This window comes from Penicillium odoratum (genome assembly GCF_028828045.1).
Source record: "Penicillium odoratum strain IBT 22623 chromosome Unknown utg000008l_segment0_segment0, whole genome shotgun sequence".
NCBI lineage: Eukaryota > Fungi > Ascomycota > Eurotiomycetes > Eurotiales > Aspergillaceae > Penicillium > Penicillium odoratum.
The window spans coordinates 1,281,667-1,306,992 of record NW_026643150.1 but is presented as its reverse complement, the minus strand read 5'-3'; the positions used below and the strand labels follow the sequence as shown (position 1 = coordinate 1,306,992).

The window sequence follows — 25,326 nt, the reverse complement described above, 5'->3', positions numbered from 1 at the left end:
AGCACTATTATGCGACCTCCACGTCTCGAGAGAGAATTACATACGGCCCTCTTCTTTCCAGGTTTGCCTACTCTTATTCGCTTTGGATCGTCAACACGGCCTAACTATCTCCTATAGGGCATGGTGTCCAACGAGTGGGAATGGCCAATACTTGGATGAGCCATTTCCCTCGGACCACAGCTAGACTCCTGGATGAGATGGATTCTATTCTTGGCTTTAAGCTATCTCAGATCATCCGTGATGGTCCCAATTCACGACTTAACCAAACCCAGAATGCACAGCCAGCGATTATGGCGGTATCTGTTCTCATCCTTCGAATTCTGGAGGAAGATTTCCACTTCGATATTGGCTCCCGGATTGATGTCACTTTAGGCCACAGCCTGGGAGAGTTTGCGGCATTAGTCGCCTCCCGCCATCTCCAATTTGCCGATGCACTTCGATTGGTTCGTCGCCGGGCCGAGGTGATGGCTCAGTGCACACGGCGGATGGTTGAACAATCAGGTGATAGCTATGGCATGGTGGCGCTTATTTGTGAGCCCGATCATCTCGAGGGTCTGCTACGCGCCGTTTATGAATTTCTGGGCCTGGGGACCTCCCACCACGATGACACCAGTCACCCCCCCATTCCACAAGTGATGGTGGCCAACATAAACTCCCCCAACCAAATCGTACTCAGCGGTAGCATCGAAAAGATCCGGGCCCTTCTTGTGCAGCTTCGCCAGTTCGGAGGACATGATCCTCGTGCCGTGAGGCTCAAAAGCGATAGTCCCTTCCACAGCCCGGTCATGCTTCCTGCCGCAGATGACATGAAGATTGCAATGCAAGAGGTGGATATAAATTTCCCCGGCATCATTCCGTGCATTTCCAACGTCTCCGCCTTACCCTTCAAATCCAAGCAAGATTTACAGCATCTCTTGTCAAGGCAATGTACTGATACGGTACGGTGGTGGGAAAGCATCCGTTACCTCCATCAAAACAAAGGAGTGCAGCGGTGGATCGGCATTGGACCTGGCAAGGTGGGCCGGAATCTGGTTGGCAAGGAAGTTGGAAGAGTCAACACGAAGGGCGGCGGGGTGTGGGCTATTTGCAATCCAAAGGAAATGGAAGAAACACTGAATGCTTTGGAGCAAACTGAGTCTGAAGTCTCCTGCACCTGAGCTGCCCACATTTATCCCTCCGACTTCAAATGACACTTCTGCAATTGAGCCAGAACCCAAAAGAAATTTAGAGACAATAGTTCGGTGCCCCCACGGAATTGAGTGAGAGGGAGCAGGTGCTTGCTAATGTAAAAGGAGTGGGTACTTATGAACTGGGGCTTTACTAGGTGTCCTCTACTGTATATTCATAAAGCCTTTGAATATGTAAATTATATTGTCCAATCTATAAAGCCTCTACGCCACAAACCACCGTGACTGGTCCAAAGCATTCAAATCATCCAAATTGTATAACTTTATTGCTATCGATTTCTCTTAACAGTTGGGAGTCGTAACTTGAAAGCTTTGTCCAGGCGAAAACTTGCTATGATTATCTCCAAACCAAGGACGCTTCCAACCCATGCTAAATTACAGTCCGCCCCCCGGCACCCAGGTTTCACCTATGCGTTTAACATCCCCTATGAATCTTGAATTCGAAATTGATTGGCAAGAGGACGCTGGCCCGGCCGTTACCCCCGGTGTGGGGACATGGTCATCTGGAGAGTAGAATGGATTCTGAAGAAGCTGGATATATGCGCTCTGTAAGGCCCGAAATGCCTAATCCGAATTTTCAGTCTCTGCTCCAGGAAAGAATGAAACAAAGGGTAAATGCTGCAACATACTGGCTTCAGATCCGAATCCCTAAGACCACTGACTGCAGGACCTGGCAATCTTGCACTGGTAGCCTCGGGGCCAAAAAGATCCACAATAATCAAAAGTTTCACACCTGTGGTTGTAAGCCAGCCGTAGGCAGCCAGCCTTTCGTCAATGGCATGGAGAAGGCCAAGATCCTGATCAATGGAGGTTTGTTTTCGACGAATCTCAAAAATATCAAGACACGAATTGAGCAGGAACGAAAATTCAATCATTGAGTCGGAATATGGTGGGAACAGGGCGATATGAAGGGGGTTATCCTGTAACAGATTTCACAAGGTATTAGTGATAGCAAAGATGAATTCGGGAGACATAATCCAAGCCACCCCGTCACGTACAGCTTTCCCAATCACCCCGATGCAGGCTATTCTGGGACCAGCCATCCTGCAGAGTAAATCTACATCCAGTCCCTTGACGTGGAAGATTAGACCCGGTGTAATTTATCTCTCACCGCGGGGGAAGGGGTAGAAAGCTGGGGAAGTGAGTTTAGCTATATTTCAGTTAAACCAACGACAGTAAGCCAATGGCAGATTATTGCCTAGAATTTCAGGCTACATTTAGGCAATAATCCCAATAGACCAATCACTACGAAGTTAAATGCCTTTACCATCCTCTCACCGCTCTGACAATACTGTTATGTTATTTTCGGTATAATCCAATCATTTCATTCTAAACCGCTTATGTCACTCTGAAACACCATACCGATACCTGCGTCATTCTTAATGTTCCCTCGCAAATGCCGGCAAAAGTCCTCCCTTACCCAAGAGAACGCCCGCCACCTGTGAAGCTCCTGGGTCTTAAGATCATCTTTCACTTCCCAACGATATGATGCTTCCCATGGCCAGACCCGCCATCACTGGTGCATTATGTATGCAAATTCCCCTTGGGCTTCATTATTTCTGTTACTGATTGTCAACTCAGCGCGCCCTCGGCTAGCGCTATGCCTTCGCCCGCAGTTCATTGCCGCCCTGTCCACCTCGTCCGTGAAATCTGCGACTGCTCTTCAACGCCAGCCATCATCGGGTCAGCAATTGTCTGCCTCGGGTAAGGTGCGGGCAGAGGTGCCTTTGGCTAGCCAAGAGAAAAAGGAAGGCGCTATGCAATATGTCCTGTACGTGCGCCCCCATCTCGAGCCCATGCCACGCTACTGACCTCGCCTCCCTCTATTTCTAGGACCACACTTGACCAGGTTGCCAATTGGGCTCGCCAGAGCTCTTTGTGGCCTATGACTTTCGGTCTGGCCTGTTGCGCCGTTGAGATGATGCACCTCTCCACCCCTCGCTACGACCAAGATCGTCTGGGTATCATCTTCCGAGCCTCCCCGCGGCAGTCCGACGTGATGATTGTGGCTGGTACATTGACCAATAAGATGGCTCCTGCTCTCCGCCAAGTTTATGATCAGATGCCAGACCCCCGGTGGGTGATCAGTATGGGCAGCTGCGCCAACGGTGGTGGTTACTACCACTACAGCTACTCCGTGGTTCGAGGTTGTGATCGCATTGTGCCTGTGGATGTTTACGTTCCTGGATGTGAGTCTCTCTCGCCTTCTTCCATATCAACATTGCTAATAAAATGAAGGCCCCCCAACATCCGAGGCACTGATGTATGGCATTTTCCAACTGCAGAAGAAAATGAGACATACCCGTATCACCCGCATGTGGTACCGTCGTTGAGCTTAATGCGTGATTTCCCTTTATTTGCTTGAACTATCATGCACGGTGGTCTAAAATCCATTCAGCTATCGTGGAGTCTTGTGTGTCTTATTCCTGTGTATATCAATCTTTAGGTCCGGGTCGTGATCCTCCAATTTCTTCAATATTCTATGGTGCTGCTTTCAACTGAAGTCCTCTTGTATAATTTATCTTCAGCCAACCTCGACTACTTCAATTCCAACGAAGAGGACGAGAAGAAATCAACGAAAAGACATCAAAATGATTTCCACTGGCATAGGGTTGAGTAATTCATTGATCTGCAGTATGATCATTTCAGTAGACTACATTATCGTCTCATACCTATGGATATTCCAAGACAAGCATGACCTTGACTATGGGTTGAGAAAAAATCTTACAACCTTGGAAGATATAATGTTGTACTGGGAGCAGTGATTATTTTTCCATCTATGGGCATCTACGACTACCATTTTTATTCTTCACGGTACCACACACAACTGTGCGGATTTTCCTGACTTCGAGTCCTTTTTATTTCCAGCTACCCATTCACCATCATGCCGCCATTGGGATGTAGGCACTGTCCAGAGATATAGCTACTGTCCTGGCTTGCAAGGAAAACAAAGCAAGTTCCGACCTCACTAGGCTGCCCTGGCCGGCCAATTGGAACAGCATGGAATTGTTCCATTGCAGCAGTCTGCATTGTGGATGGAATCAGTGGAGTCCAGACTGGAAATGTCGGTTAGCAGGTTACTCATTTCCCAACTCGGTACCACTTACTTGGCCCTGGGCAAACGCAGTTGACTCGAATGCCCTTCTTAATTTGTTGATTCGATAGAGCTCTCGTGAATGCGACAATCGCCCCCTTAGTCGACGTATAGTCCAGCAGATCACCCCGGCCAATATACGGATTGACAGAAGCGCAGTTAATGATAGTCGATCCGCGCTTCATATGAAGAAGAGAGTATTTGGACAGATAGAAGAAAGAGTGGATATTGGTGTCAAAAGTCCGTTCCCACTGCTCCCTGTAGAAATGGTAAGTTTAACCACTACACGGATTGGCGGGAAACCCCTTACTCATCCAGTTCACTGATGTCACTCAGCATGTCTTGGAAGGCGGCATTGTTGACCAAAATATCGATGCCACCCATGGTTTGAAGAGCCGTGTCAACAATTTTCTGACAGTTCTCTTTTTTGCGGATGTCAATGGCCAGACAGTAACATTCACGCCCGGCTTCTTCAACTTTCTTCTTCGTTTCCTGCGCATCTTTTTCCTCCTCGGGCAGGTAAACTATCAGGCTTGATGCACCTTCCATTGCAAAAAAAATTGCCGTGGCCCGCCCAATTCCCGAGTCTCCGCCTGTAATAATGGCTTTCTTTCCTTCAAGTTTACCCGCGGCCTTGTAGAGCTGGTAGCCGCCATCCTCAGTCGGAATATAGGAGGAGACGGGCTTTGGATCTTCCATATCGGCTTGTAGGCCTGGCATTGTCAGATGTTGAATAGGGATCTTGTGGCCTGTTTGTGATTCCAACAAGATATTAGTACATAATCGAATAATCCCAACTGGGAGGGGACTTCCCGCACCTGACTGGAACTGGGACTTGGACCCGCTTGCCGGCCTTTCTGTATATTGGGCAGCTGGAGACATTATGGTTGAGAAATGGGAGGCTGATCGAAGATATCCGTGTCGGATAATTGAATAGAGTTGACTCCTGCAAGTTCAAATGCTTAGACTCCCTGAAGAGGCTGCCATTTTAACCCAGGTTTGAAGCCGTTCCGTCACCATGACGCTTCCAGCTCTTGGAGCCAGATATACACTCAAGCGGATTGAGGCCCACAGAGCACGTAAATGGCAAGAAAAGGAGATCAGGGCCACCAAAAAGATGTCAGTTTGGCCTACCTTGACATATCTTGAGAGGCGGAGTTCAGACAGACGAGCCCAGGTCTAGACGCTGGGGTTGATATAGATATGACGTTAGGCCGTCGAAAAAAACGCCAGTACATTGAGAATTTGTCCAAAAGCCATTGAGCGGCAAATGATTGCACTTTGCTGTCATTGAGGCGGTGACTGATGGCTAATCATATCCCCTTCGGCAGAGCCATAAGATGGGCTATGTCTGACGTAACGATACAAGCATTGTATATAATAGCAATCATTCAACTAGAACCAAGGGGGTGAATCAATCTAATTACAACATACAGATACATTATATGTATACATAGGTACCTAAGTCCTTTCAATTTGACCTGTCATCGCAGGCAAGCCCCGGTCGTTGAGTAACCTATGACTTCCTCCATTTCTGACCTCAGTATCCTAGAAATAAATTGAAGAGACTGTAAATAGTCCTACAAGTCGATTGATCTAATTAGCTCCCTTGTTATTTAAATCGATATATGTTACCTAGGTAGTTGTGTTATGTACAGAGCACTGTAGTTACATAGTTAGTAATCATAGTGGGTCTCTTATCTTATCGAACCATTCATGTGATTGGCTACTGTCCTCTGCTCCGTGCGACAATTTTTCTTTCTATTCTTTCGAGTCTTTTACCAAAGTGCTTCCTTGTTTGAACTACTACAACATGGCGAAACCGAAGACGGGGCCCAAGCCTCAAACATCTTCTCAACCGACTCTTCCTTCGATATTGTCTACCCCCTGGACTTTCCTCCACCCCAATGACGACCTACATAATCTAATTGCAGATTCCACCAAACAAATCCTTGACCCGCTTGCTTCCTCTGTTGTAGAGGAGCAAACCATCCGTCGACAGATCAACAAGAAGCGCAAAAGATCGGAAGCCGATACAGATTCCGTATACCCACCTCTACAGTTGAAAAACCTATACGTGGATGGATTCACATCCAACCAAATTTGGGAACAGGCGACAAGAATTCTCGATGCCGCTGGGAATGAAATAGAAAGAGACGTCAACTTACTGGCAGCACATGGCGATTACTCATCGTCTGCCAGCGAAGGCGAAGAGGAGTCGGACTCGCTGGACTTTTCTGATCTCGAGGGAATTGACTCTGAAAGCGATGTTAGCATGTCAAATGATGCCCTGGAAGACGCCACCACTGAAGATCTCGACGAGGCGTCGGACTTCGAGTCCAATCCTTCCGACGAAAACGAACCAGAAGATGCGAACATGATTGACGAGGAGGAACCAGAGGAGGATGACGAAGCCTCCACAAAATCCACCGAAGATCCCGGGGTCTATATTGAAGATCGATTTGGACTCAATGACGGCTTTTTTTCTATCGATGATTTCAACAAGCAAACTGAATTCTGGGAAAGACAAGACGCCAACGGGGAGAATGTGGATGCCGACGACAGCGATGATGACCTGGACTGGCACGCAAATCCACTTACCGCTGGGAATGTGATGTCGGGTGCCAAAAGCAATGCATCAAACAAAGCAAATGTGCTAGATGACATGGATATGGATGATAGCGAGGAGGAAGGGCCAACTTTTGGTAATGCCGATCTCCATGGAGATGAGGACGAGGACGAGGGAGACTCCGATATGGGCGATATGGATGCCCCTTCTTGGATGGACACAAGCAACATCAAGTATACCGACTTTTTCGCCCCGCCACCTCGCAAGGCTTCATCTCAGAAAGCACGCGCACTTCCGAAGACTCAACCCACCTTGCCCATTCTGGATAATGACGTCGATCGTGCCATGGCGAATGTTCGTCGTGATTTGTTTGACGAGGAATCCGAAGTTGAGGAGGACGAGGAGAATGCTGTTGATGAGTCTGGTGATTCTCAAGCCCCCAGGTCAACACATGAGAAGCAGAGGGCGCGTATCGCCGACGAGATTCGTCGGTTGGAAGCGGCCAATGTGGCAAAAAAAGAATGGATGCTTGCCGGTGAAGCCCGTGCAGTCGAACGGCCTGTCAACTCCCTTATCGAGGAGGATCTAGACTTTGAAAGAGTTGGCAAGCCCGTCCCCGTCGTGACCAATGAAACTACCGAGGATATTGAAGAACTTGTCAAACGCCGAATCCTCGCCGCGGAGTTTGATGAGGTAATTCGCCGCCGCCCAGGTGCTGTCGACACTAAAGCTCCACGAAGTAGCCGCTTTGAACTGGAAGACACCAAGGCGCAACAAAGCCTAGCTGAACTCTACGAAGCCGATCATTTGCGTGCCAACGACCCTAATTACGTGGACTCGAAAGACCGCAAGTTGATACGGGAACATGCCGAGGTTAACAACCTCTGGAAAGAGATTAGTTCACAATTGGACACACTCTCGAACTGGCATTACAAGCCGAAGGTGCCTCAGGCGAATATCAGTATCGTGACGGACGCACCAACTATTATGATGGAGGAGGCACGTCCTACGGCGGGCAGTGCGGCTGATGGACCATCGGCCCTCGCACCCCAAGAAATCTACGCGCCCGGTGACGATGGTAGAGCCACAGGCGAGTTGGTACTGAAGACCGGTGCCACAATCTCCAAGGATGAGATGAGTCGGGAAGAGAAAGCGCGGGCTCGTCGCCAGAGAAAGAACCAAAAGGCCCATGCGGAGCCAAACCAGAGAAAGGGCAAGGCTGCAGAAAAACAGCAGCTGGTCTCAGACTTGAAGAAGGGTGGTGTCAAGGTTGTCAACAAGGAGGGTCAAGTCACGGATATGGATGGGGCGAGGGTCGGGACCGGTGCGAAGAATAGTGCAGATTTCCTGAAACTGTAATCTCGGGTTTACTACTTCCTGAGAGGAGACAGGAGTCCCCTCCTCAGTGTCCGTACTATGTATAGATTTCATATTTCATATTTCATCTTTGGATAATCTCATTTGATGCATAATTCATGTGCCATTTTGACACCGTCCACAGGCTGGACCTTTTTCATCTCCTTTGACGATTTGACTCGAATTGTAAAAAGGAAGATATTATCCCGGTTGTAGGATGGGGTATTTGGATCATCCCGAACTTCGACTACTTCGAATATCTTCTTGGCCATTCTCATAAATCTTAAGTCGGCTCTTCTGCGTCGTTTGAAGCAGAAGTAGCAGACGGAATCGGGCCCTAGCAAGTCTTGGAGTGTGGATATGAGGAGAGGGAATGCTGGTTCAAAATAGACGCAGTCGGCAGCGAGAATGACATCGGGTTTCGATGGGATGTTCTCAGGAATGGGTTCTCCCCAATTAAGGATCGAGGCAGTCACTATTGACTCGAGGTGATTCAATTTGATGTTGTCATTCATTAGGGTGAACATTGGCTGTTGGTCTGTGATGTGGATTGGGGATCCAATCTTGCACCCGCGGGCGACTGCAAGCCCAACAAGTCCACCTCCAGCCCCGAGTTCCAAGCTAGAAATCAACCGTCAGCGTACAATTCGTCAACTTTGCAAGATGGGCTAAGAAGGGCCGGAGCACAGGGGGCACAGGGTAGAGAGTGATAGGACTGGGCATTACATGGATTTATCAGACAAATCCGAGGGATAGCGGTGTAGGATATATTTGGCCAAAACCATCCCAGCTGGCCACAATTGACCCCCACAGCCATTCTTCAAGTCTTCCTTGAGCAAGAGTGGTTCTTTTAAACTTCCATCAAATGTGAGGGATGTAGTCCCCGCGGCTTTGTTGATCCGTAGCGGAGCCAAAGACGTGCTCACGTGGAAGGGATCATCTGTATCCGTATCTGGGCTAGAAGATCGTTCCATTGATACTTCAAGGGGAAAAGACGAGAGAAATAAAAAATGGAAAAAGCAAAACAGGGGAAAAGAAAGAAAAAAAAGAAACAAAAAATCCCCCCATTTCTCCCCCAGAAAAGAAAAAGACAAACCAATCGGATAGAGTGGGGTGGAAGAACAAAGATAAAAATGGTGTTTCTCGTTATCGCTCAATCACATGACTCAGGGTAAATGCTCGATTTCATGAATTTAGTAATTATTACATGTGAGATTTATAGATGACTAGTTGACACGATGTATTGATTAAAATGGATATATCAGACCCATAATTAACTAAAACACATAGCCATGAATAGGTCAGTGTTCCACTTAAAAAAAGCGGGTCATCAAGTAATATAGTAATATAGTAACTAAAACTACTATCTTCTACCCCTCTATGGCTTTAGAGAATGTGGTGAGATACTGAGTGGGGTACTGCGTGGGATACGGAGTGAAAGACTAAAAAGGAGACTGGGTAGGAGATATAGGAGAACTGATTAAGAGACTTAGGATACTGGGTAGGTAAATGAGTAGGGAATGTTAGCGCGGAAAGCCTCTAGTATGATAAATGCAACAGTATAGTAGATACCTAGGTAATTTGAAGATCATCGATTATATGATCACTATTCATCCTTTTTTACACGAGCGCGTGGCATCTGTGCGCCAATGCCAAACTAAGCTTAATCCTTAATTTCCCAAAGGATCGGCATCGGAAGTTCTCCACCAACAGTGGCCCAGGAGGACCTTTTAAGAACTTGTACAAAAACCTTGAAAATGAAACTAAAATCAAGATTTCGACTTTTCCCTCTCCCAGTTTCAGTTTCCCTGGAAAATCCCGTCAACCCCCCCCGGATTTCCAATGATCCGAGTTCGTTTTTGGGCAACTTGACGTCATGCTCCTCTCCGCATACCTCTGAATCATGACGACGTCACCGTAGCCCCCAAGAACTATATCTTTCAGACTTGACCTGGCCGTGTCACCTGAAATCTCTCATCCATATACACCTCTTATTATCCCTTGATTCATCATGACAACCCTGCACTGTGGGTATTTATCTTCTGAGAACAAAAAAGACCAGTGGCTAACTGCATTAGATCTCCCCCCTGTGAAGCCCTCGGCCATTGCTCTGGGTACCTTCTTCACCCACACGGCCTCCTTGGGAATTTTGGCCCCTCTGTTTGGGGATACCTACCACCGAGCCCAGGCCGCGAACTCGAAGGAAGAGTTCATCAAGTCCAAGGAAGCCGCCGGTGCCGCTGCCGCATGGGGTAGCTCCCTAGCCGGAAGTGCCGTGCAGACTTACGGCGTCGCTGCACTGATCAACGCCACCGGTACTCTTAGCTACAAGGGTGCTGCCTACCTCGGTACTTTGATCTTCTTCGCTAGCTCTGCTCCCAGTGTAAGCTTCCTCCCCCTCTTCTCCCCATACTTTTCGCCGGCTAAGAGACATGTAGTTTGTCAGCCAGATATTCGCTGAGAAGCGACCCTTGGACACAGTAGCAGTTGGTGCTGTTAGTCGAGTCTTTGAGACGGTCGGCCTGAGTTTGTTCTTGACCTGGTGGGGAACCCGTACCAATCCGTTCGACTAGATTGGGTCCATAATAGGAGCCGCACTGGAACGCTAGAATGGTCTTAACTCAAAGCTGAAGGAAGAGAATGTCTTGTATATGTTGTATTTCTCCCTTTATGTTTCTGATTCAAATAAATGAATACAACTTAAAGGGTGTTTATCAGACGCGGGCTTGTACTTTGCATGGTGTGGGAATGTAAGCGTGGCAGTACGATTAAGCACATGAGGTCGATTAACCAATTTGACAAGCTCTATGAAGATGATGTATAAGATATGACCAAAGTAGACCCCGGGATGAGTATTTTTCGGGAGGGATAGGAAACAATAAGATTTGATTTATGATAGCTTGGCAACAACCCTCTCTTGTAGAGTAAAAGTGAATAAACCACACCCTGACGAATCATCTATGTTAAGCAAAAGTGCGGCAAGGATACCTAGTCATCATCGAGGTTAGCCTGGGGTGTACAGCGTACGGAGTTCAAGTTGTCGAGATCACATACACGCTAGGGTAACCTTGATCGTGGGTAATCTCATATTTTGATTGCGAGGGCTGGGGAGCAGGATTGATGTTGCAGGGCGTCGGAGGCAGGCCGTTGGCGCCCAGCACACCCTGAATGTTCTTTTGGTCCTTCTCAAAGAGCGCTGCCAGGCCTCGCTCCTCACCTTGTTCCTTGACAGATACCAATTGCTTCTCCCCCGCTTCTCCAATCTTCAAGACATCATCCTTGGGGGCGGCTTGACTGCCGACCGTGAGAAGGCTCACGGCATCGGCCTGGCTGATGGTGCTCAGTTGTGGGTAGTTCCTTCGGACGTCCCGCTTCCAGTATGGGTTGTCGGCAAGATCACCGGCTGGCATGGTGACAGGATCATCGTAGGACAGGGGAGGCAGAGATCCAGGAGATGGAAGGCGGAACTGCGAATTCAATGGGACACCGGTCGAGCGGTCGGGGTCCACGGCAAGGACACGACGAATGCGCTCCCAGATTCCAGTAGACTGGACAGAGTATTTCTGCCTTCCTATTAGCATTCTAACTTCTTGACTAGGTATGCTGAAGATCTTACCTGGCCGATGGGAAACACATTCGAGGCCGACTTCGAGGCCGACTTGGCGGCTTTCAGGATATCGCGGGTCATGATGTTGAAGACTCTGACCTGGATCTAGTCAGTTTCACTCTTGAAAGTGTCGGAATAATGGCAATGGAGCGAGCTATGCAAGCCAATTGATGCGCTCAAACCATCTCACCTCCTAAAGTCCGTGAAACCCGAGAATTTGTAGATGTTATATACTGAGGATTGGGATCATACAGTGATGCGGCAAGATACATGCCGTTTCCCCCGGGTCCGGATTATCATATCGCCGGCACAACCATTCTGCACCATATTACTAATGACTTCACGATGGATGGGTAGCTAACGGAGATATTTAGGATATCCATTCCGGCTGGATATTGTGTGGAGGCGCGGGTTGAGAGTTCATAGCCCATAACCGTACTTGAGAAGGCTTTTGGAAATTTGCAAAGGAAGAGCTTCTTCCTCCATAATTAGACCTAAGTTGAATGTTCGGGGAACTGAATACTCGTCTACAGCCAACTATTTCCCCTCACTGCTCTCCTGATCTTGCACACTCTCCTTGCTGGATTTGAGTGCCACCAGGGCCTGTACAAAATCCACAGTTGCATCTGGGCCACCGGACTCTCGAAGCAAGACCTGGCCTTTCTTATCCACGGCGAATACACCTCGAGTGATGCCCTTGGGGCTCTTCTTGAGTCCAACTGCGCTGATCAATGTTGCACTGGGATCACAGAGAAGCGGATAGGGTAGATTTTGTCTCGTCTGGAAAGTGGTATTGGCTTTGGGTGAATCAGCCGAGAGACCGTAAATAGATAGACCAGTAGATGTAAGGTGCTTGTAGTTGTCACGAAACAAACACGCTTGCTTTGTACCTGGTGTTCCACAAGTATGGTTAGAAAATCACGATCAGGGAATAGCGACTCATAGCCAATTAGATGTGAGAAAGATGATACGCACATCCAGGGGTTGAGGCTTTGGGGTAGGTGAACAACACGACACCTGCCGAGCTTTCTTCCACAAGCTTCTTCAAGCTGGTCTTCGTCCCATCGTTTGTTTCAATCTCCCCGCCAAAGCCCTCTAGATCGATGATGTCGTCGACCTGAGGCACCTTTTGCGTTGAGGATTGGCTGGGAGTGATGGTCTCACTCTCTTTAGCTTTCGGGGTCGATTTAGATTTCTTTTGAACGACCGGAGGGGGTGCAGGGGCTTTGCGCTTGCGAAGTTCAACCATGGTGAAAAGGAAGCTGGTAGATAGACAGGGGTGAGAAGGATGAAGGAGGGAAACAAGAGAAGAACAGGGGAAGGGGAAGGGGGGAATAAATAACCGACTTAAGGTTGTCTATATACTAGGAAATTATATAACCTACTCTGGTTAGATCCCAGGCTATACCTAACTTGGTATCATTCATTACATAAGCAGGAAAGCCCCGATAAGCCCCGACCCACGGATTCTCTCGGTCTTGCCCTGACCCATGAATCTTTCTCCTCAAAAAATTCGATCTGACACAGGATCGCCACTCCAGAGAAAACCCACATTTTTCCGTGAATCCTGACTCATCCGGGGGATCTTTTTTCTTTTAGATTGATTGATCCGCTTGCCACCTCTTATTTTACTTAGCTTCTTCCATTTCCTCCATTTCTTCCATTTCTCCCTCTACTGCTCCTACCTTTAAACCCTCAAACCCTCTCCATAAAGCGACTCGGTTGAGCGCAAGCCATGAAGGTCTTTTCCTCAACTTGCACTTTTGACTACTCATGGGATGAGGTTTCTACGGCCAACTGGCGCAAGTATTGTCCGTGGAATGACAAGGTGACCCATGTCGTGGGTGTAGACACCCTTTCCCGGACAGTAGACCCGAAGACTGGCATCGTGAGTGTTCCTCAGCCCCCTCATGAACTCTAAGGCTGACCTTTCTCCTGCCATAGTTACGAACGGAGCGTCTTATTACCTCTAACCAGTCCGTACCTCAATGGGTCTCTTCGCTCTTTGGTGGAAGCGCCACCTCGCACGTCTATGAAGTTTCCTACGTCGACCCGGCCTCCAAGAAAGTCACCATGTGTTCCACCAACTTGACTTGGTCCAATGTCCTGAGCGTTCGAGAGACTGTGGTGTATAGGCCGTCATCGATCTTCCCCACCACAAATACTGAGTTCACCCAAGAGGCACAAATCACTGCCCTGTGTGGTGGCTGGCAGAAGTTCAAGAATAAGGTGGAGGAGGCCAGTGTGGAGCGATTCCGTGAAAACGCCAAGCATGGTCGAGAAGGCTTCGAGACCGTTCTGGAGATGAGCCGTCGCGTATTCGGTGAACAACGCGACCTCGAGAAACATCTGCAGTGATCATTCCCCACCTATGATCTCTTTTCCTTGCATCGAGCGATTGCATTTTCCGGCGTCCATTCTTCTCAGCATTTCAAAGCCCATGGCATATTCAGGAGTTCTCCTCTTTGTCTTTCATCTACCACATTGTTCTGTTTATCCTTCTCTTAACGGGGTATGATTCTGCGCCACCCATACCACAACATGGCCAGAAAACGGAAAAAAAAGTTCTCATGATTGTTCCCTGCGCGCCTGAATCTCATTGACACTAGCGATATCCACCCAAGAAGGCAATATATGCATAGAAGATTTCGAAAATAGAATCAAGAACCAAATCCTAACGGATTCTTTCGTTACAGCACTCTTCTTCGTTACTCCCATAAGTAAAACCCAGACAGAAAGATTTCATGAACCGCTTAGAACGCCTCCATATATCATGAACATGTCGTTTCCCTTGCGCAAGAAATCGTTGCTGCGCCCCTCAGAATGTTATCCTAATAATCCACCAAGTACGACACGGCTGACACCAGAAACCTCGTTCTTGACGCCATTGCGACTGGCATCTTCAAACTCTCGCACTGCACCCGCGACCATGATTTTTCGTAGCTTGGCATCCGCTTTAGAGAAAGCCTCCCCTAGGGCCACTGTACAGACGGAGGGTGACGACACGAGTGCTGTGATTCGATTGTAAGAATCGATCAGGACATCACAGAGGGTTGCAAAGGTTTCAAAGAAGTCCGGTTCGAAAGGTAACGATGGTGTGAGCAGATATGTGTATTCCTCCCCAGGCAAGAGATCTGAAGATTCGGTGAGAGGAAATGAGATGACCGAGGCGGCTGCTGTAGATGGGGATGTGATATTGCCTGCTGTATTTTTCAAATCCGTTGGGTCACTAGACTGCATCGGTAGGCCAATCTCTGTGGCCGAGCTAGCACGTCGGGTCTTCGTACCCGCGTGTGCTGCCCGCTTGAACATTTGAGGAATACGTGCTCGCGCAAGACTGGAAGAAGAGCTGCCATCGGGTGGATGAACCTGCTGAAACGCCTCAAACTCGAGTAGCAGGGCGTTGAGGGCTCGCAAGTACTCGAAGGGTGTTGAATTGACGTCAAGAATCGATGGTAGCGACAGGCCCAGAAGGAGGTAGTTGACCGCTCGCCGGGAAAGCTTGCGGGCTTCAAAATATGGTAGGCGACTGATATCTGCTCGGGAGAAATGGACTGTATTAAACCAATAGGCGCGGCCTTCCAGGCTAAATATTCGCAAACATTTCAGTGTCGGCCAGGTTCACGGGGCCTAGATTTGAACTTACGCCTTTCTCAAATAATCCAAAGTTGACGTCCGTTTTGCAGCCATGTCATGAATTTGTTGATAAATGGCACTCGCACTCTGCGGTCCAAATGGCCCACCACCACTGGACACCGGAGGTGCACTGCTGTGGATGCCGTCATGACCTCCGCCAGGCTTGGCCGTGTCCCTTCGCGATAAGGTCGGGGCAAATGTGGATGAAATCATTGCCACGAGGTTAAGCTCGAGGGTGAGGAAGGATGCAAGAGGATCAATATCAATAAACGCCTTCTGTATGGTATAGGAGAGGGAAAAGTTCCGTTGCAGAGGAAGAGCTGAAAGTTGAGAAACATGCCGAATCTCAGGAGATCTAGAGTTCCCCACAACGGGTCTCCCCCTCTTCCCCCTCTGTGAACCCGGAAATAAATTCGTTTTTTGCAATTGAATTTCCCCCTTTCTATTTCTTCTTCCCTTTGACTCTCTTTTGTCCCCACTTCAACATCCAAATCAGCAGCATTTATTCCGATGGACATTACACCTCTTGACGAGCAGATTCCTCAGCCGGGCCAATGGCCTGTGGATCCTCAGGAAGATGTCCCCATCTCTGAGGATCGTATCTGGGTTGATGGATGCTTCGACTTTAGCCACCATGGTAAGACTAATAGCTATTCATTCTGAAACAATGCAAAGCAATCTAACATTTATGATATAAAGGACATGCCGGTGCTATGCTTCAGGCTCGTCAACTCGGCAAAGCACTATACGTGGGTATTCATTCGGATCAAGCAATTCTGGAAAACAAGGGCCCAACAGTGATGTCGTTGGATGAACGGTTCGTAGACCTCGACTTCTTGGATCAGCGATTGCAGTGGTTGATCTTTCTTTTTCTCTATTCCCAGAGTCTCAGCTGTTGATGCCTGTCGGTGGGCCACTCAAAGTGTGCCCCATGCTCCCTATGTAACCTACTTACCTTGGGTTTCCCATTACGGCTGTAAATATGTGGTCCACGGTGACGACATCACATCGGATAGCGATGGGAATGACTGCTATCGATATGTCAAAGCAGCAGGTCGTTTCAAGGTCGTTAAACGAACGCCCGGCATTTCTACGACGGATCTGGTTGGTCGTATGCTTTTATGTACGAGGAATCACTTTATCAAGTCTGTCAGAGGTACACTTTCAGGAGAAGACGGCTCGGGAAGTCTCGAGGAGCGCAAGGCAGCTGCGGCGGATCTTGTGCAAAGGATCCGGGCCTATGCGACAGACGAGAGTGGCCTCCAACCTGGTCCTCAGGTCTGGACATGGGCTGGATCTGGAACAGCGAAGATTGACCACGACGTCCAGGAAGCTGGGACTTTTCAAGCTCTGGTGGATGGGAAGGGCCCAAAACCAGGTCAACGTATCGTGTATGTTGATGGCGGCTTCGACCTTTTCTCATCCGGTCATATCGAATTCCTGCGGAAGGTTATGGAGATGGAGGACGCTGAGGGTCACCGCCGAGGCTGGTTTGACTCGGAACAGAGAGAGAAGCGACTGAAGGAGCACAATGAAGACTACGCTCCTGCATACATAGTTGCCGGAATTCATGACGATGACGTGATTAATCACTGGAAGGGACTCAATTACCCCATCATGAACATCTTCGAACGTGGTCTTTGTGTCCTGCAGTGCCGGTATATCCATGCAGTCATCTTCTCGGCACCTTTCACGCCAAGCCAGCCTTATCTGGAGGCTTTGCCACTTGGCGTACCACATGTCGTTTACCATGGACCTACGACGTTTATCCCTCTAACATATGATCCTTATGATGCACCGAAGAAGATGGGAATCTTCCAGGAGGTTGCCCCACACGCTTTCCAACATGTCAATGCGGGCGAGATTGTTGGTCGCATCTTGAAGAGCCGAGAAGCGTATGAAGCACGACAAAGGGCTAAACTAGAAAAAGCCGTTGCTGAAGACCTGGTCAAGTCTCAGGAGCAAGCGTCGGCTTAGGCCACCGCGATACATCCCCACATCCATCGCCTAATGAAAATCTAATTCAACTGTACATACGGCTTCATCTCATCAACTGGAAGAGTTTTTATTATATACAAAAAAATCAATACAGGTGACTTGCACATTCTGAATTCATTTCATAAGGATAGGCTTATATAGCTTCTTAATCCCATTTCGAGGATGGGCTCTTGTTTCTCTTCCTTGGCCTGGAAGAACGTGGACTAATTATTTCCATTTCGATCCCACACAGAATAGAAAGCCGCAGTGAATATAATACTTAGAAATAGAAGAAGAGGAGGAAGGTGGTTGGATCTGAATATAATCTTACAATACAAACTTTCGAAGACGCGCCCAGGGAATAGATCAGTGCTGATTTACTGATCTGCTGCCACGAGAACGTTCTTCGTCTCCAACAGTTTAGCAAGCTCTCCATTTTGGTGCATAGACATCAAGATGTCACATCCTCCAACAAACTCCTTGTCCAAGTATAGTTGAGGGATGGTCGGCCAATCCGAGAATTCTTTGACACCTGTAGAAAGAGATCATTTAGCGCATGAGTCAAATGGATTCAAACGGGGAGCTAACCCTGACGCAATTCCGCATCCTCGAGAACATTAAATGCCACAAACTTCTTGGGGTCCACGCCCTGCAGACCCAAGATCTGGATGCTAGCGCGCGAGAAACCACATTGGGGAGTTTCGGGAGTACCCTTCATGAATAGGACGACGGGAGCGGATGCGATAGCCTTGTCAATAGCTGCTCTGGTCTCCGAGGATAGAAGACGGGCATGAAGGGTTGATGGCAGAGGAAACGCCGGGGAACGAATGGGGCGTAGCGGTGTCGACCGCGAGATTGGGCGGAAAGCCTGGAGTTTTGGTGAGCTATTGATGATATACTAAAAGCCCTTAGATTCATGGATAAAATACCGAGAAGACCGTTCTAGAGAACATCATGATCACCTGAAAAAGATTGTCTAAAACTTTCAGGTTTGGAGGAACGGAGAACGAGTGAGGAGAGCAGGGAGCAGATTAGTATTATCTAATCAGCCGTTGGCTTAACTCCAGGCTACATGAGCAGCCCCCCCACTTTCAATTGATCTTTGTGATCCTTGCATTATCTTGTACATCTTCCCCACTATGGCTGATTCTTCTGCTTCCTTCTCAGCAAAACAGTATCGTGATGACAAGAAGTTCCACGTGGTACTTGCAGCTGTAGGTCGCAATGATATATCCTCTTTCACCCGAGGGTTTAGCCTGACTGACTCCACAGACTGGTTCAGTTGCAACCATAAAGCTTCCTAATATCGCCGAGGCGCTCTGCCGCCACCCGTCCATCTCAGTACGAATAATAGTGACTCAATCAGCCGAAAGGTTCCTAGTTGGTCAGAGCCTCGAACAGCCTATCTTGGATAGTCTTCGGCAGATTAAGGGCGTGGATGCCGTGTATCGAGATGATGATGAATGGGCAACGCCATGGACTCGTGGAGCAAATATCTTACACATTGAATTACGCAAGGTTAACATTGAACACATATACTGGGTGATTAGAAAACAGCTAACGATCAGCAAGTGGGCACATGTATTACTGATCGCTCCATTATCGGCCAATACAATGGCGAAGATGAGCGTGGGCATCGCGGACAACCTTCTGCTGTCGGTGGTGCGGGCCTGGGATACAACTGGCTTGGTCGATCAAGATTTCAAAGTCCAGAAGCCAAGAATTTTCGTCGCTCCTGCCATGAATACTGCCATGTGGCACCAACCTATCACTCATCAGAACCTCGGAATCCTTCGAGACCAATGGGGCTGGAGTCCCACCAACCCAGAGGGATGGGTGACTGTTCTTCCTCCAATAGATAAGCCCCTAGCTTGTGGGGATGTTGGTAGCGGTGGAATGATGGACTGGAAAGATATTGTCCGTAGTATTGAAGAGCACTTGGGTCTTCTGGCGGTTCAATCTTGACCATCTGTCACTGTCATTGTGTCGACTCGGACCCGGATTGTTCAGTTCTATCGTACAAACCCAGACGTTGAGCGGCATATTCGCCGAGGAGGCCCACCGTGATCCCTCCACCGGTCAATAAACACCCGTTTTTGAACCACCACCAGCAATTTGAGACACTCTTCAGCTGAACTTTCCAGATCATCAGGCCCAGAGAAAGAAGGGCACCGCCACAGCTGCCAACAAAGAAGACTGGACCACAGCCTGCGGCGACCCCTGCCGCACCTAGAAGGGCCACCTGGGTCGCTGCCAAACCCGTTAAGACGGCCTTGGTATTATGTTCATGGCGCAGAGCGATTGATTTGATTCCCGCAGCCACATCGTCTTTGATGTCCATGTGCGCGTATATCATATCGTAAAGAACCGTCCATGCAATACAACTAGAATAAAGGGCCCCTGCGGCCAGGAGAGCATCATGGTTGACCAATAGATCTACACCCAGAGCCGGAAAGCCCATAATTGCTCCCCACGAGAAGGCGAAACCCAGCACCACCTGGGGGTAGTTGGTGACTCGTTTAGCCAAGGGATATGCCACAACAATGGGCAAGCTGGGTATCGCATACCAGAAGCACTGGATCGGAAATTGAACAAGTACTCCCAGTCCGGCCAACAATTGGCTGCCTGTAAAGAGAACAGCCTTGGGCGCGGAAACTGCCCCTCTGGCGATAGGACGGAACTTGGTACGTTCTACATGTGGGTCGAGGTTTCGATCCCACAGGTCATTAATGGCGCACCCGGCGCCACGCATGATCAAAGCTCCGGCGAAAAAAAGTCCGGCCGTGCCGAGCACCTGCATCGGAGTGACATTGGCTGCCATAGGCGCGGCCATGAGAGTTGAGAAAAGAGTCGGGAAGAATAGATAGTATGTGCCTGTGGGTTTATCCAGGCGGGCTAATTCGGCATATGGGATCCATGACGAGGGCAATGAGGCGATCAGACCGGTCTGGGGTGGAATGTAATGGGTTGCCGGGTTAGGGGTCTTCACATTGAGATCGAGAGACCGAACTGCCGTTGAGTGGATTGTTGAGGTTGATGTCTGAGGAATCGAAGTAGAAGAGGGACGAATTTGAGGATTCCGGGTGATTAAAATTCCGACTTTGGTGTTGAGGGTCGATAAGTATCCATGGCTATGTTGACTATAGATGAAATTCTTCAAGGGCAGGGTGCGTCGGGAGAGACGGAGGCTGACGGACGGCAGCATGGTTTTTATATTTTTGAGAAGGTACCACTCCGTTAAACGGTCCTAGTCATATTCGTGTCAATTAATAAGTTCTGAGACCATGAAAGAGAGAACAAGAGGTGAAAGAATGGGAAGGAGAAGAAAACATATTCAAATTGGGGAAACCCAAAACTATTTCCGCAGACAAAGATCGCCACTAACCCCAAAGTGGTAATTCCCTTTCAAATCATCTCCGCGTCTCTTTCGCGTCTCCATTAGCTAGTTATCTAGTCATTTTGCCTCTCCCTTTTCCTCCTCAATGTTTGCTGTTTCACTCAACCTGTAGCTGAGAGTTATCCTCTGGAGCTCCCCACTTGTTATTAACCACGTGCGGGGAGCTTGAGAGTGTTCTTCAGTGAGTTGTTTGTTGCATTGTGCTTGAACGTTAGCTTGCTGATCATCTTTACACTTTCTTTTAGTAATTCGATTTCCCGTCCTTTGACACCATATTTCTTGCCAAGGAGGCCTTAATTTTACTTTGTACCACAAATTACCACCATGGCTCCGCCAGGCCCGCCACCCCGGGCTATTTTTGAGCCCTTTCCTACCCATCTCGACTTGAAGGAGCTGGTGGAAACCACTGAAAACCTTGTTTTTGCAATGCGCATTAAGTGCGAGTCACTCGATGAGCAGCCTCGTGAGGTCTTTGACAAGCTTGTCCTATACTATGTGGTATTGATGGGGTATCCCTTGGTGATTGAAGGGTTCCAGGAGCATCTGGACAAACGGCTATTTTCTTCCAAGTGGCTGCAGCAAAACGGTCGAAGTAAGCCGCCTTCCTGAGAGCATATTTTCTGTCTAGATTGCCCCTAACTGTATATCAGGCGAGCAGGTGCGGGACTTGATTCATGGAGTGAACGTTCCAATGAGCACATCACATTATTTGAAGAGCTTGGCAAAACTCTCGAGGCCAATTTTCTCATCAAATCCTCGCACTGACCAAAGACTGTATCTGAAGGATATGGACTGCCCCCCGGAGTGGCAAAGATCCTTGGAGCAAATCATCCCACCGTCGTGCTTCTACCTTAACGACGGTCCCAAACCATACAATGGTCCGGGGTCCCATTTCACTTGCCTACCAGAGCACCTTGTCAATCCGGAAGGAGAGTCAATTGCCAAATCAGGCGATCTCATGAGCTGTCTGCCCGAAGAAATGCGTGCCCAGAATCTAATGTGTTACATTGGCCCCGAAGGTACCTACACACCGGCGCATCAAGAGATGTGTGCCAGTCTAGGCCACAACATCATGGTAGAGGCGTCGGATGGTTCAGTCGAAAATGGAGAGCCAACACAGCCGGGATCATCAGTCTGGTTCATGACTGAAACTAAAGAACGAAAAATTGTGTCCGACTATTGGGCCTCACAGCTCGGCCACAATATTGATCTCGAGGATCATTTTGCACAACTCAACGCGTGGGTGAATGCACCATTCAAGGCCTATGTGGTAGAACAGAGACCCGGGGATCTCATTCTCGTTCCACCGCTGGCGGCTCATCAAGTCTGGAACCGCGGTACACGGACCATGAAGGTTGCTTGGAACCGAACCACGGTGGAGACACTGAAAATGGCCATGAACGAGGCTCTTCCTCATGCACGGATGGTTTGTCGTGACGAACAGTACAAGAACAAGGCCATCGTCTTCTATGCACTGGAAAGATATTCCAGACTGCTACGAGCCGCCCCGACAGCCGATCATCCTACAGTCCAGCAGCTATGGGAGGATTTTGAAAAGCTGTTTTTGATCTTCACCGAAATTCTACTGTCAGAGACTCTTTCATCAAAATTCCCTGGAGAGAAGGGTATTGAGTATATCAAATTCGACAGCAACGTCACATGCTCATACTGCCGGTGTAATATTTTTAACCGGTTTCTTACTTGTTCTTCCTGTGCCACGGGTGGAGATGACCCTTATGACATTTGTTTGGATTGTTACGTGTTGGGTCGCAGCTGCCACTGCGTTTCTAGACTCAAATGGGTGGAGCAATTCCCGTGGAAACTTCTTCGGGAGCGACACGACACATGGCGGCGCCAACTCATCAGTTTGAACAAGGATGATAAAGACCGCAAGGCTCGCTTCCCCGTGTTCGCCGTTGCACGAGCCCAGCTAGGCCGGAAATCTGTCGCGGAAATTTGCCAGGAGCAACTGGCTACTCGTCCCTGGGTCGACCCCAACAACCCAACCTCCAAGCAGTCGAGGTCTGCGACCCCTCCCAGTAGGGCCGATGACGAACAGCCACGAAAGAAGCGGAAAACCTCCAAAAAGGGCGCGGGAACTGGCTCTTGTCACATGTGTAGGAATGTTGAGCCATCTTGGAAGTTGGCATCATGCTCGAGCTGCCAGTTAAAGTATTGCTATGCGATACTTTACCGTGCATTCGATACCCCACCTCAGGAAGCAATGGAGCGCTCCCACTGGCTGTGCCCTCGCTGTCGCAAGGTGTGCAACTGTACAGCTTGCCAAAAAGATCCAACCATGAGACCCCACGAGCCCCGTCGTGTTTTACTTGGACACGATACTAGGAAGATTGCCGACCCACGAAGTGTTGAGTCGCTGGTGACTCTACGTCTACCAAATCTAAAATGGCTTCCTAGCCCAGAGGAAAATAGCCAACGCCGTCTGGAACAACGAAGGGATATTGAAGAAGAGCGGAAAAAGACAATGCAGCAGGTTTCATTGAACGGAAATCAAGAACTTGTCAATGGCGATTACATCCCAGTGGACCCTGCATTAATTGGAGCTTGAAAATGACTTCTTTCTGAACCCGGACCAAGATGCAATCAAGTTTGTCACAAGATATGACTAGGTGTTTTGTTCTTATTTTGTTTTGTTTCGTTTTGCGTTTCATCTTTCATTTCTGTATTGGAAATGCTGGGTCCCTTTTGATACCCCTTTATTTGAAGTGATTACTTCCACTTTTCTCCACATGACCAGGCTAACAACATATCTTGCTAAACTATGATAATGACCCATTGATAACATTCCCGTTTCCCAGTCTTCCTATCTTTTTAGGCCCCTTTGTACTCATACTGGAGGTCTTTCAGTGTAGATAGATCGACCGAGAGCATCATCTGCCGGGCGAGCAAAATTGCGCCAAACATAGCTATAAAGAGAGCCATGTTAAGAGTCGAGTCAGGGATAGAAGATTCATGGCAACTGCGACCTACCAGTAGGGATGAGATAGAGTGCCGGCCAGGGCCCGGAGGACCCAGTTCCCCAGAAGGTATACAGAGCCAGTGCACCGCACACCACTCCGTTCACGGGGATCAGGGCAGTGTGGGCAAAAGCCAAGCGTTCGTCTTCGATCAACATGGGTTTCTTACCCTTACGATCTGAATGAAGAGGCAAGTATCGCATGGTGTAGGCTGAAGCCAGCAGTGAAAAGATCCCTATCAGGGAAGAAAGGCGTTGGAAGAAACTAGACGCCCATAGTATCGATGGGAGAAAAGTAGTCACCAAGACTAATGGGATACCGGTAAATATGACCTAAACAAGAAAATTAGATAATTGAAAACCAAAGGAAAGAAAACCGATCCATAGTATCTTTGGCTTTCTTATCAATAGTTACATTATAATGAGCGTTATGGGTATCATTTTGTCGCTGTAGCTGCTCAATTACCCGCTCTTGCTCCTGCTCATCAAGCTCCTCGCGATCATTCTCATGGTCCGAATCTTCTGGATATTGAAACACTTTCCGTAGTCGTACTGCTGCCATAGGAGGAAATAAAGAAACCAGAAAGGGGACTAATAGTGAGAGTGATAGATAACGGGGAAAAGACGTGTGACGTCGAAAAATGGTGTTTGTTCTGTTTGGCTTGGATTCGGGAAATCCAAAACTACTTGTGATCTTTCTTTCTGTACATGCATTGCGCTCCTCCCTTTCCCCCCCCCCTCTCTCCTTGCAATGCTCTTCCTCCGCTCTCTTCCCCGGCGTACTGGGCCTATCCGGCTACCGGGTCTTTCTCGCAATGCTCCACGCCGCACTCTGATCCCTGCCCCGGGTCCCAACACGGGGCCATTGATGGAACGACGGGCAGACCGTGAACTCCCCACCATTCAGAACAGCCGCCGTTGGATGCGAACGTTCCCTTTCTTTGCCGTGGCAGTTGGTGCTGCTATGCTCGGTATTTTCAACTACCAAAAATCCTCCTCGAGTATCGTCAGTAGCACACTGTATGCATTGCGGACTTCTCCCCAAGCTCGCGAGATCTTGGGTGATGAGATCTACTTTGCTCAGCAGATCCCCTGGATCAGTGGGGAAATGAATCAGTTACATGGGCGCATTGATATCTCGTTCTGGGTGAAAGGCACGAAGACCCAGGGCAAGATGCGGTTTCGAAGCATCCGGCCGGACCGGATGAGTTTCGTACGTTAATCCTCCTCAGCGTGGTTTTTCTTGAATATGAATTCGAGCTTTTCTAATTGCTTTTCTACAGTTCCGTACCGAGGAATGGAGTCTGGAGACCGAAGATGGCACAGTGATCCAATTGCTGGATAGTGACAGTGATCCCTTTCGTCAAGAGTGAAGGATAACCCGAGAGGTGGAAATTGTACAAATATAGGGCCTTGTGCATTAGGAATCGGCGTTTTAGGGGATATTGAATTTGACCGAACCGCGACGTTTATTCTCGAGCCAAGAGACGAAAAATGGGCATTCTCTCCACGTACCCCCCAAACGA

At 48.6% G+C, this 25,326-nt stretch overlaps 18 protein-coding genes across 18 annotated transcripts; 9 read left to right on the top strand and 9 right to left on the bottom strand.

Annotated features, from left to right (window-relative positions):
* Window positions 1-9: 9 nt before the first annotated feature.
* On the top strand, window positions 10-1,157 carry N7520_010726 (ACP S-malonyltransferase; the record flags this gene model as incomplete). Its single annotated transcript, XM_057144659.1, has 2 exons — window positions 10-61; window positions 118-1,157. The coding sequence occupies 2 exons, from the start codon at window positions 10-12 to the stop codon at window positions 1,155-1,157; spliced, it is 1,092 nt and encodes a 363-aa protein (XP_056990413.1).
* Window positions 1,158-1,562: 405 nt separating this feature from the next.
* Window positions 1,563-2,230, bottom strand: N7520_010725 (uncharacterized protein; the record flags this gene model as incomplete). Its single annotated transcript, XM_057144658.1, has 3 exons — window positions 1,563-1,751; window positions 1,817-2,107; window positions 2,186-2,230. 3 exons carry the CDS (start codon window positions 2,228-2,230, stop codon window positions 1,563-1,565), a joined length of 525 nt encoding a protein of 174 aa, XP_056990412.1.
* A 442-nt stretch (window positions 2,231-2,672) lies between these two features.
* On the top strand, window positions 2,673-3,520 carry N7520_010724 (NuoB/complex I 20 kDa subunit family protein; the record flags this gene model as incomplete). Its single annotated transcript, XM_057144657.1, has 4 exons — window positions 2,673-2,715; window positions 2,769-2,958; window positions 3,021-3,376; window positions 3,426-3,520. 4 exons carry the CDS (start codon window positions 2,673-2,675, stop codon window positions 3,518-3,520), a joined length of 684 nt encoding a protein of 227 aa, XP_056990411.1.
* A 535-nt stretch (window positions 3,521-4,055) lies between these two features.
* On the bottom strand, window positions 4,056-5,163 carry N7520_010723 (oxidoreductase, short-chain dehydrogenase/reductase family; the record flags this gene model as incomplete). The annotated part of the gene is made up of 3 exons (XM_057144656.1): window positions 4,056-4,243; window positions 4,295-4,539; window positions 4,592-5,163. The coding sequence occupies 3 exons, from the start codon at window positions 5,161-5,163 to the stop codon at window positions 4,056-4,058; spliced, it is 1,005 nt and encodes a 334-aa protein (XP_056990410.1).
* A 931-nt stretch (window positions 5,164-6,094) lies between these two features.
* On the top strand, window positions 6,095-8,209 carry N7520_010722 (rRNA-processing protein MPP10; the record flags this gene model as incomplete). Its single annotated transcript, XM_057144655.1, has 1 exon — window positions 6,095-8,209. The coding sequence occupies one exon, from the start codon at window positions 6,095-6,097 to the stop codon at window positions 8,207-8,209; it is 2,115 nt and encodes a 704-aa protein (XP_056990409.1).
* Window positions 8,210-8,307: 98 nt separating this feature from the next.
* On the bottom strand, window positions 8,308-9,180 carry N7520_010721 (uncharacterized protein; the record flags this gene model as incomplete). The annotated part of the gene is made up of 2 exons (XM_057144654.1): window positions 8,308-8,827; window positions 8,933-9,180. The coding sequence occupies 2 exons, from the start codon at window positions 9,178-9,180 to the stop codon at window positions 8,308-8,310; spliced, it is 768 nt and encodes a 255-aa protein (XP_056990408.1).
* A 1,037-nt stretch (window positions 9,181-10,217) lies between these two features.
* On the top strand, window positions 10,218-10,779 carry N7520_010720 (DUF1761 domain-containing protein; the record flags this gene model as incomplete). The annotated part of the gene is made up of 2 exons (XM_057144653.1): window positions 10,218-10,589; window positions 10,645-10,779. 2 exons carry the CDS (start codon window positions 10,218-10,220, stop codon window positions 10,777-10,779), a joined length of 507 nt encoding a protein of 168 aa, XP_056990407.1.
* A 459-nt stretch (window positions 10,780-11,238) lies between these two features.
* Window positions 11,239-11,894, bottom strand: N7520_010719 (uncharacterized protein; the record flags this gene model as incomplete). Its single annotated transcript, XM_057144652.1, has 2 exons — window positions 11,239-11,769; window positions 11,823-11,894. The coding sequence occupies 2 exons, from the start codon at window positions 11,892-11,894 to the stop codon at window positions 11,239-11,241; spliced, it is 603 nt and encodes a 200-aa protein (XP_056990406.1).
* A 456-nt stretch (window positions 11,895-12,350) lies between these two features.
* On the bottom strand, window positions 12,351-13,062 carry N7520_010718 (thioredoxin peroxidase DOT5; the record flags this gene model as incomplete). The annotated part of the gene is made up of 2 exons (XM_057144651.1): window positions 12,351-12,703; window positions 12,789-13,062. The coding sequence occupies 2 exons, from the start codon at window positions 13,060-13,062 to the stop codon at window positions 12,351-12,353; spliced, it is 627 nt and encodes a 208-aa protein (XP_056990405.1).
* Window positions 13,063-13,548: 486 nt separating this feature from the next.
* N7520_010717 (putative mitochondrial protein sorting (Msf1)) lies at window positions 13,549-14,171 on the top strand (the record flags this gene model as incomplete). The annotated part of the gene is made up of 2 exons (XM_057144650.1): window positions 13,549-13,701; window positions 13,758-14,171. 2 exons carry the CDS (start codon window positions 13,549-13,551, stop codon window positions 14,169-14,171), a joined length of 567 nt encoding a protein of 188 aa, XP_056990404.1.
* A 468-nt stretch (window positions 14,172-14,639) lies between these two features.
* On the bottom strand, window positions 14,640-15,662 carry N7520_010716 (uncharacterized protein; the record flags this gene model as incomplete). Its single annotated transcript, XM_057144649.1, has 2 exons — window positions 14,640-15,399; window positions 15,460-15,662. 2 exons carry the CDS (start codon window positions 15,660-15,662, stop codon window positions 14,640-14,642), a joined length of 963 nt encoding a protein of 320 aa, XP_056990403.1.
* Window positions 15,663-15,959: 297 nt separating this feature from the next.
* N7520_010715 (ethanolamine-phosphate cytidylyltransferase) lies at window positions 15,960-17,426 on the top strand (the record flags this gene model as incomplete). Its single annotated transcript, XM_057144648.1, has 3 exons — window positions 15,960-16,086; window positions 16,149-16,266; window positions 16,334-17,426. 3 exons carry the CDS (start codon window positions 15,960-15,962, stop codon window positions 17,424-17,426), a joined length of 1,338 nt encoding a protein of 445 aa, XP_056990402.1.
* Window positions 17,427-17,803: 377 nt separating this feature from the next.
* N7520_010714 (monothiol glutaredoxin GRX5) lies at window positions 17,804-18,379 on the bottom strand (the record flags this gene model as incomplete). Its single annotated transcript, XM_057144647.1, has 3 exons — window positions 17,804-17,958; window positions 18,015-18,294; window positions 18,356-18,379. The coding sequence occupies 3 exons, from the start codon at window positions 18,377-18,379 to the stop codon at window positions 17,804-17,806; spliced, it is 459 nt and encodes a 152-aa protein (XP_056990401.1).
* A 186-nt stretch (window positions 18,380-18,565) lies between these two features.
* Window positions 18,566-19,391, top strand: N7520_010713 (putative flavoprotein; the record flags this gene model as incomplete). Its single annotated transcript, XM_057144646.1, has 2 exons — window positions 18,566-18,640; window positions 18,699-19,391. 2 exons carry the CDS (start codon window positions 18,566-18,568, stop codon window positions 19,389-19,391), a joined length of 768 nt encoding a protein of 255 aa, XP_056990400.1.
* Window positions 19,392-19,404: 13 nt separating this feature from the next.
* Window positions 19,405-20,631, bottom strand: N7520_010712 (putative para-hydroxybenzoate-polyprenyltransferase Coq2; the record flags this gene model as incomplete). The annotated part of the gene is made up of 1 exon (XM_057144645.1): window positions 19,405-20,631. One exon carries the CDS (start codon window positions 20,629-20,631, stop codon window positions 19,405-19,407), a length of 1,227 nt encoding a protein of 408 aa, XP_056990399.1.
* A 516-nt stretch (window positions 20,632-21,147) lies between these two features.
* N7520_010711 (putative JmjC domain protein) lies at window positions 21,148-23,392 on the top strand (the record flags this gene model as incomplete). The annotated part of the gene is made up of 2 exons (XM_057144644.1): window positions 21,148-21,415; window positions 21,474-23,392. The coding sequence occupies 2 exons, from the start codon at window positions 21,148-21,150 to the stop codon at window positions 23,390-23,392; spliced, it is 2,187 nt and encodes a 728-aa protein (XP_056990398.1).
* Window positions 23,393-23,655: 263 nt separating this feature from the next.
* Window positions 23,656-24,362, bottom strand: N7520_010710 (uncharacterized protein; the record flags this gene model as incomplete). Its single annotated transcript, XM_057144643.1, has 3 exons — window positions 23,656-23,750; window positions 23,815-24,133; window positions 24,216-24,362. 3 exons carry the CDS (start codon window positions 24,360-24,362, stop codon window positions 23,656-23,658), a joined length of 561 nt encoding a protein of 186 aa, XP_056990397.1.
* A 48-nt stretch (window positions 24,363-24,410) lies between these two features.
* On the top strand, window positions 24,411-25,173 carry N7520_010709 (cytochrome c oxidase assembly factor 1 family protein; the record flags this gene model as incomplete). The annotated part of the gene is made up of 2 exons (XM_057144642.1): window positions 24,411-25,013; window positions 25,084-25,173. Coding segments are annotated over 2 exons (693 nt in total), but the record flags the coding sequence as incomplete, so codon positions are not given.
* Window positions 25,174-25,326: the final 153 nt, after the last annotated feature.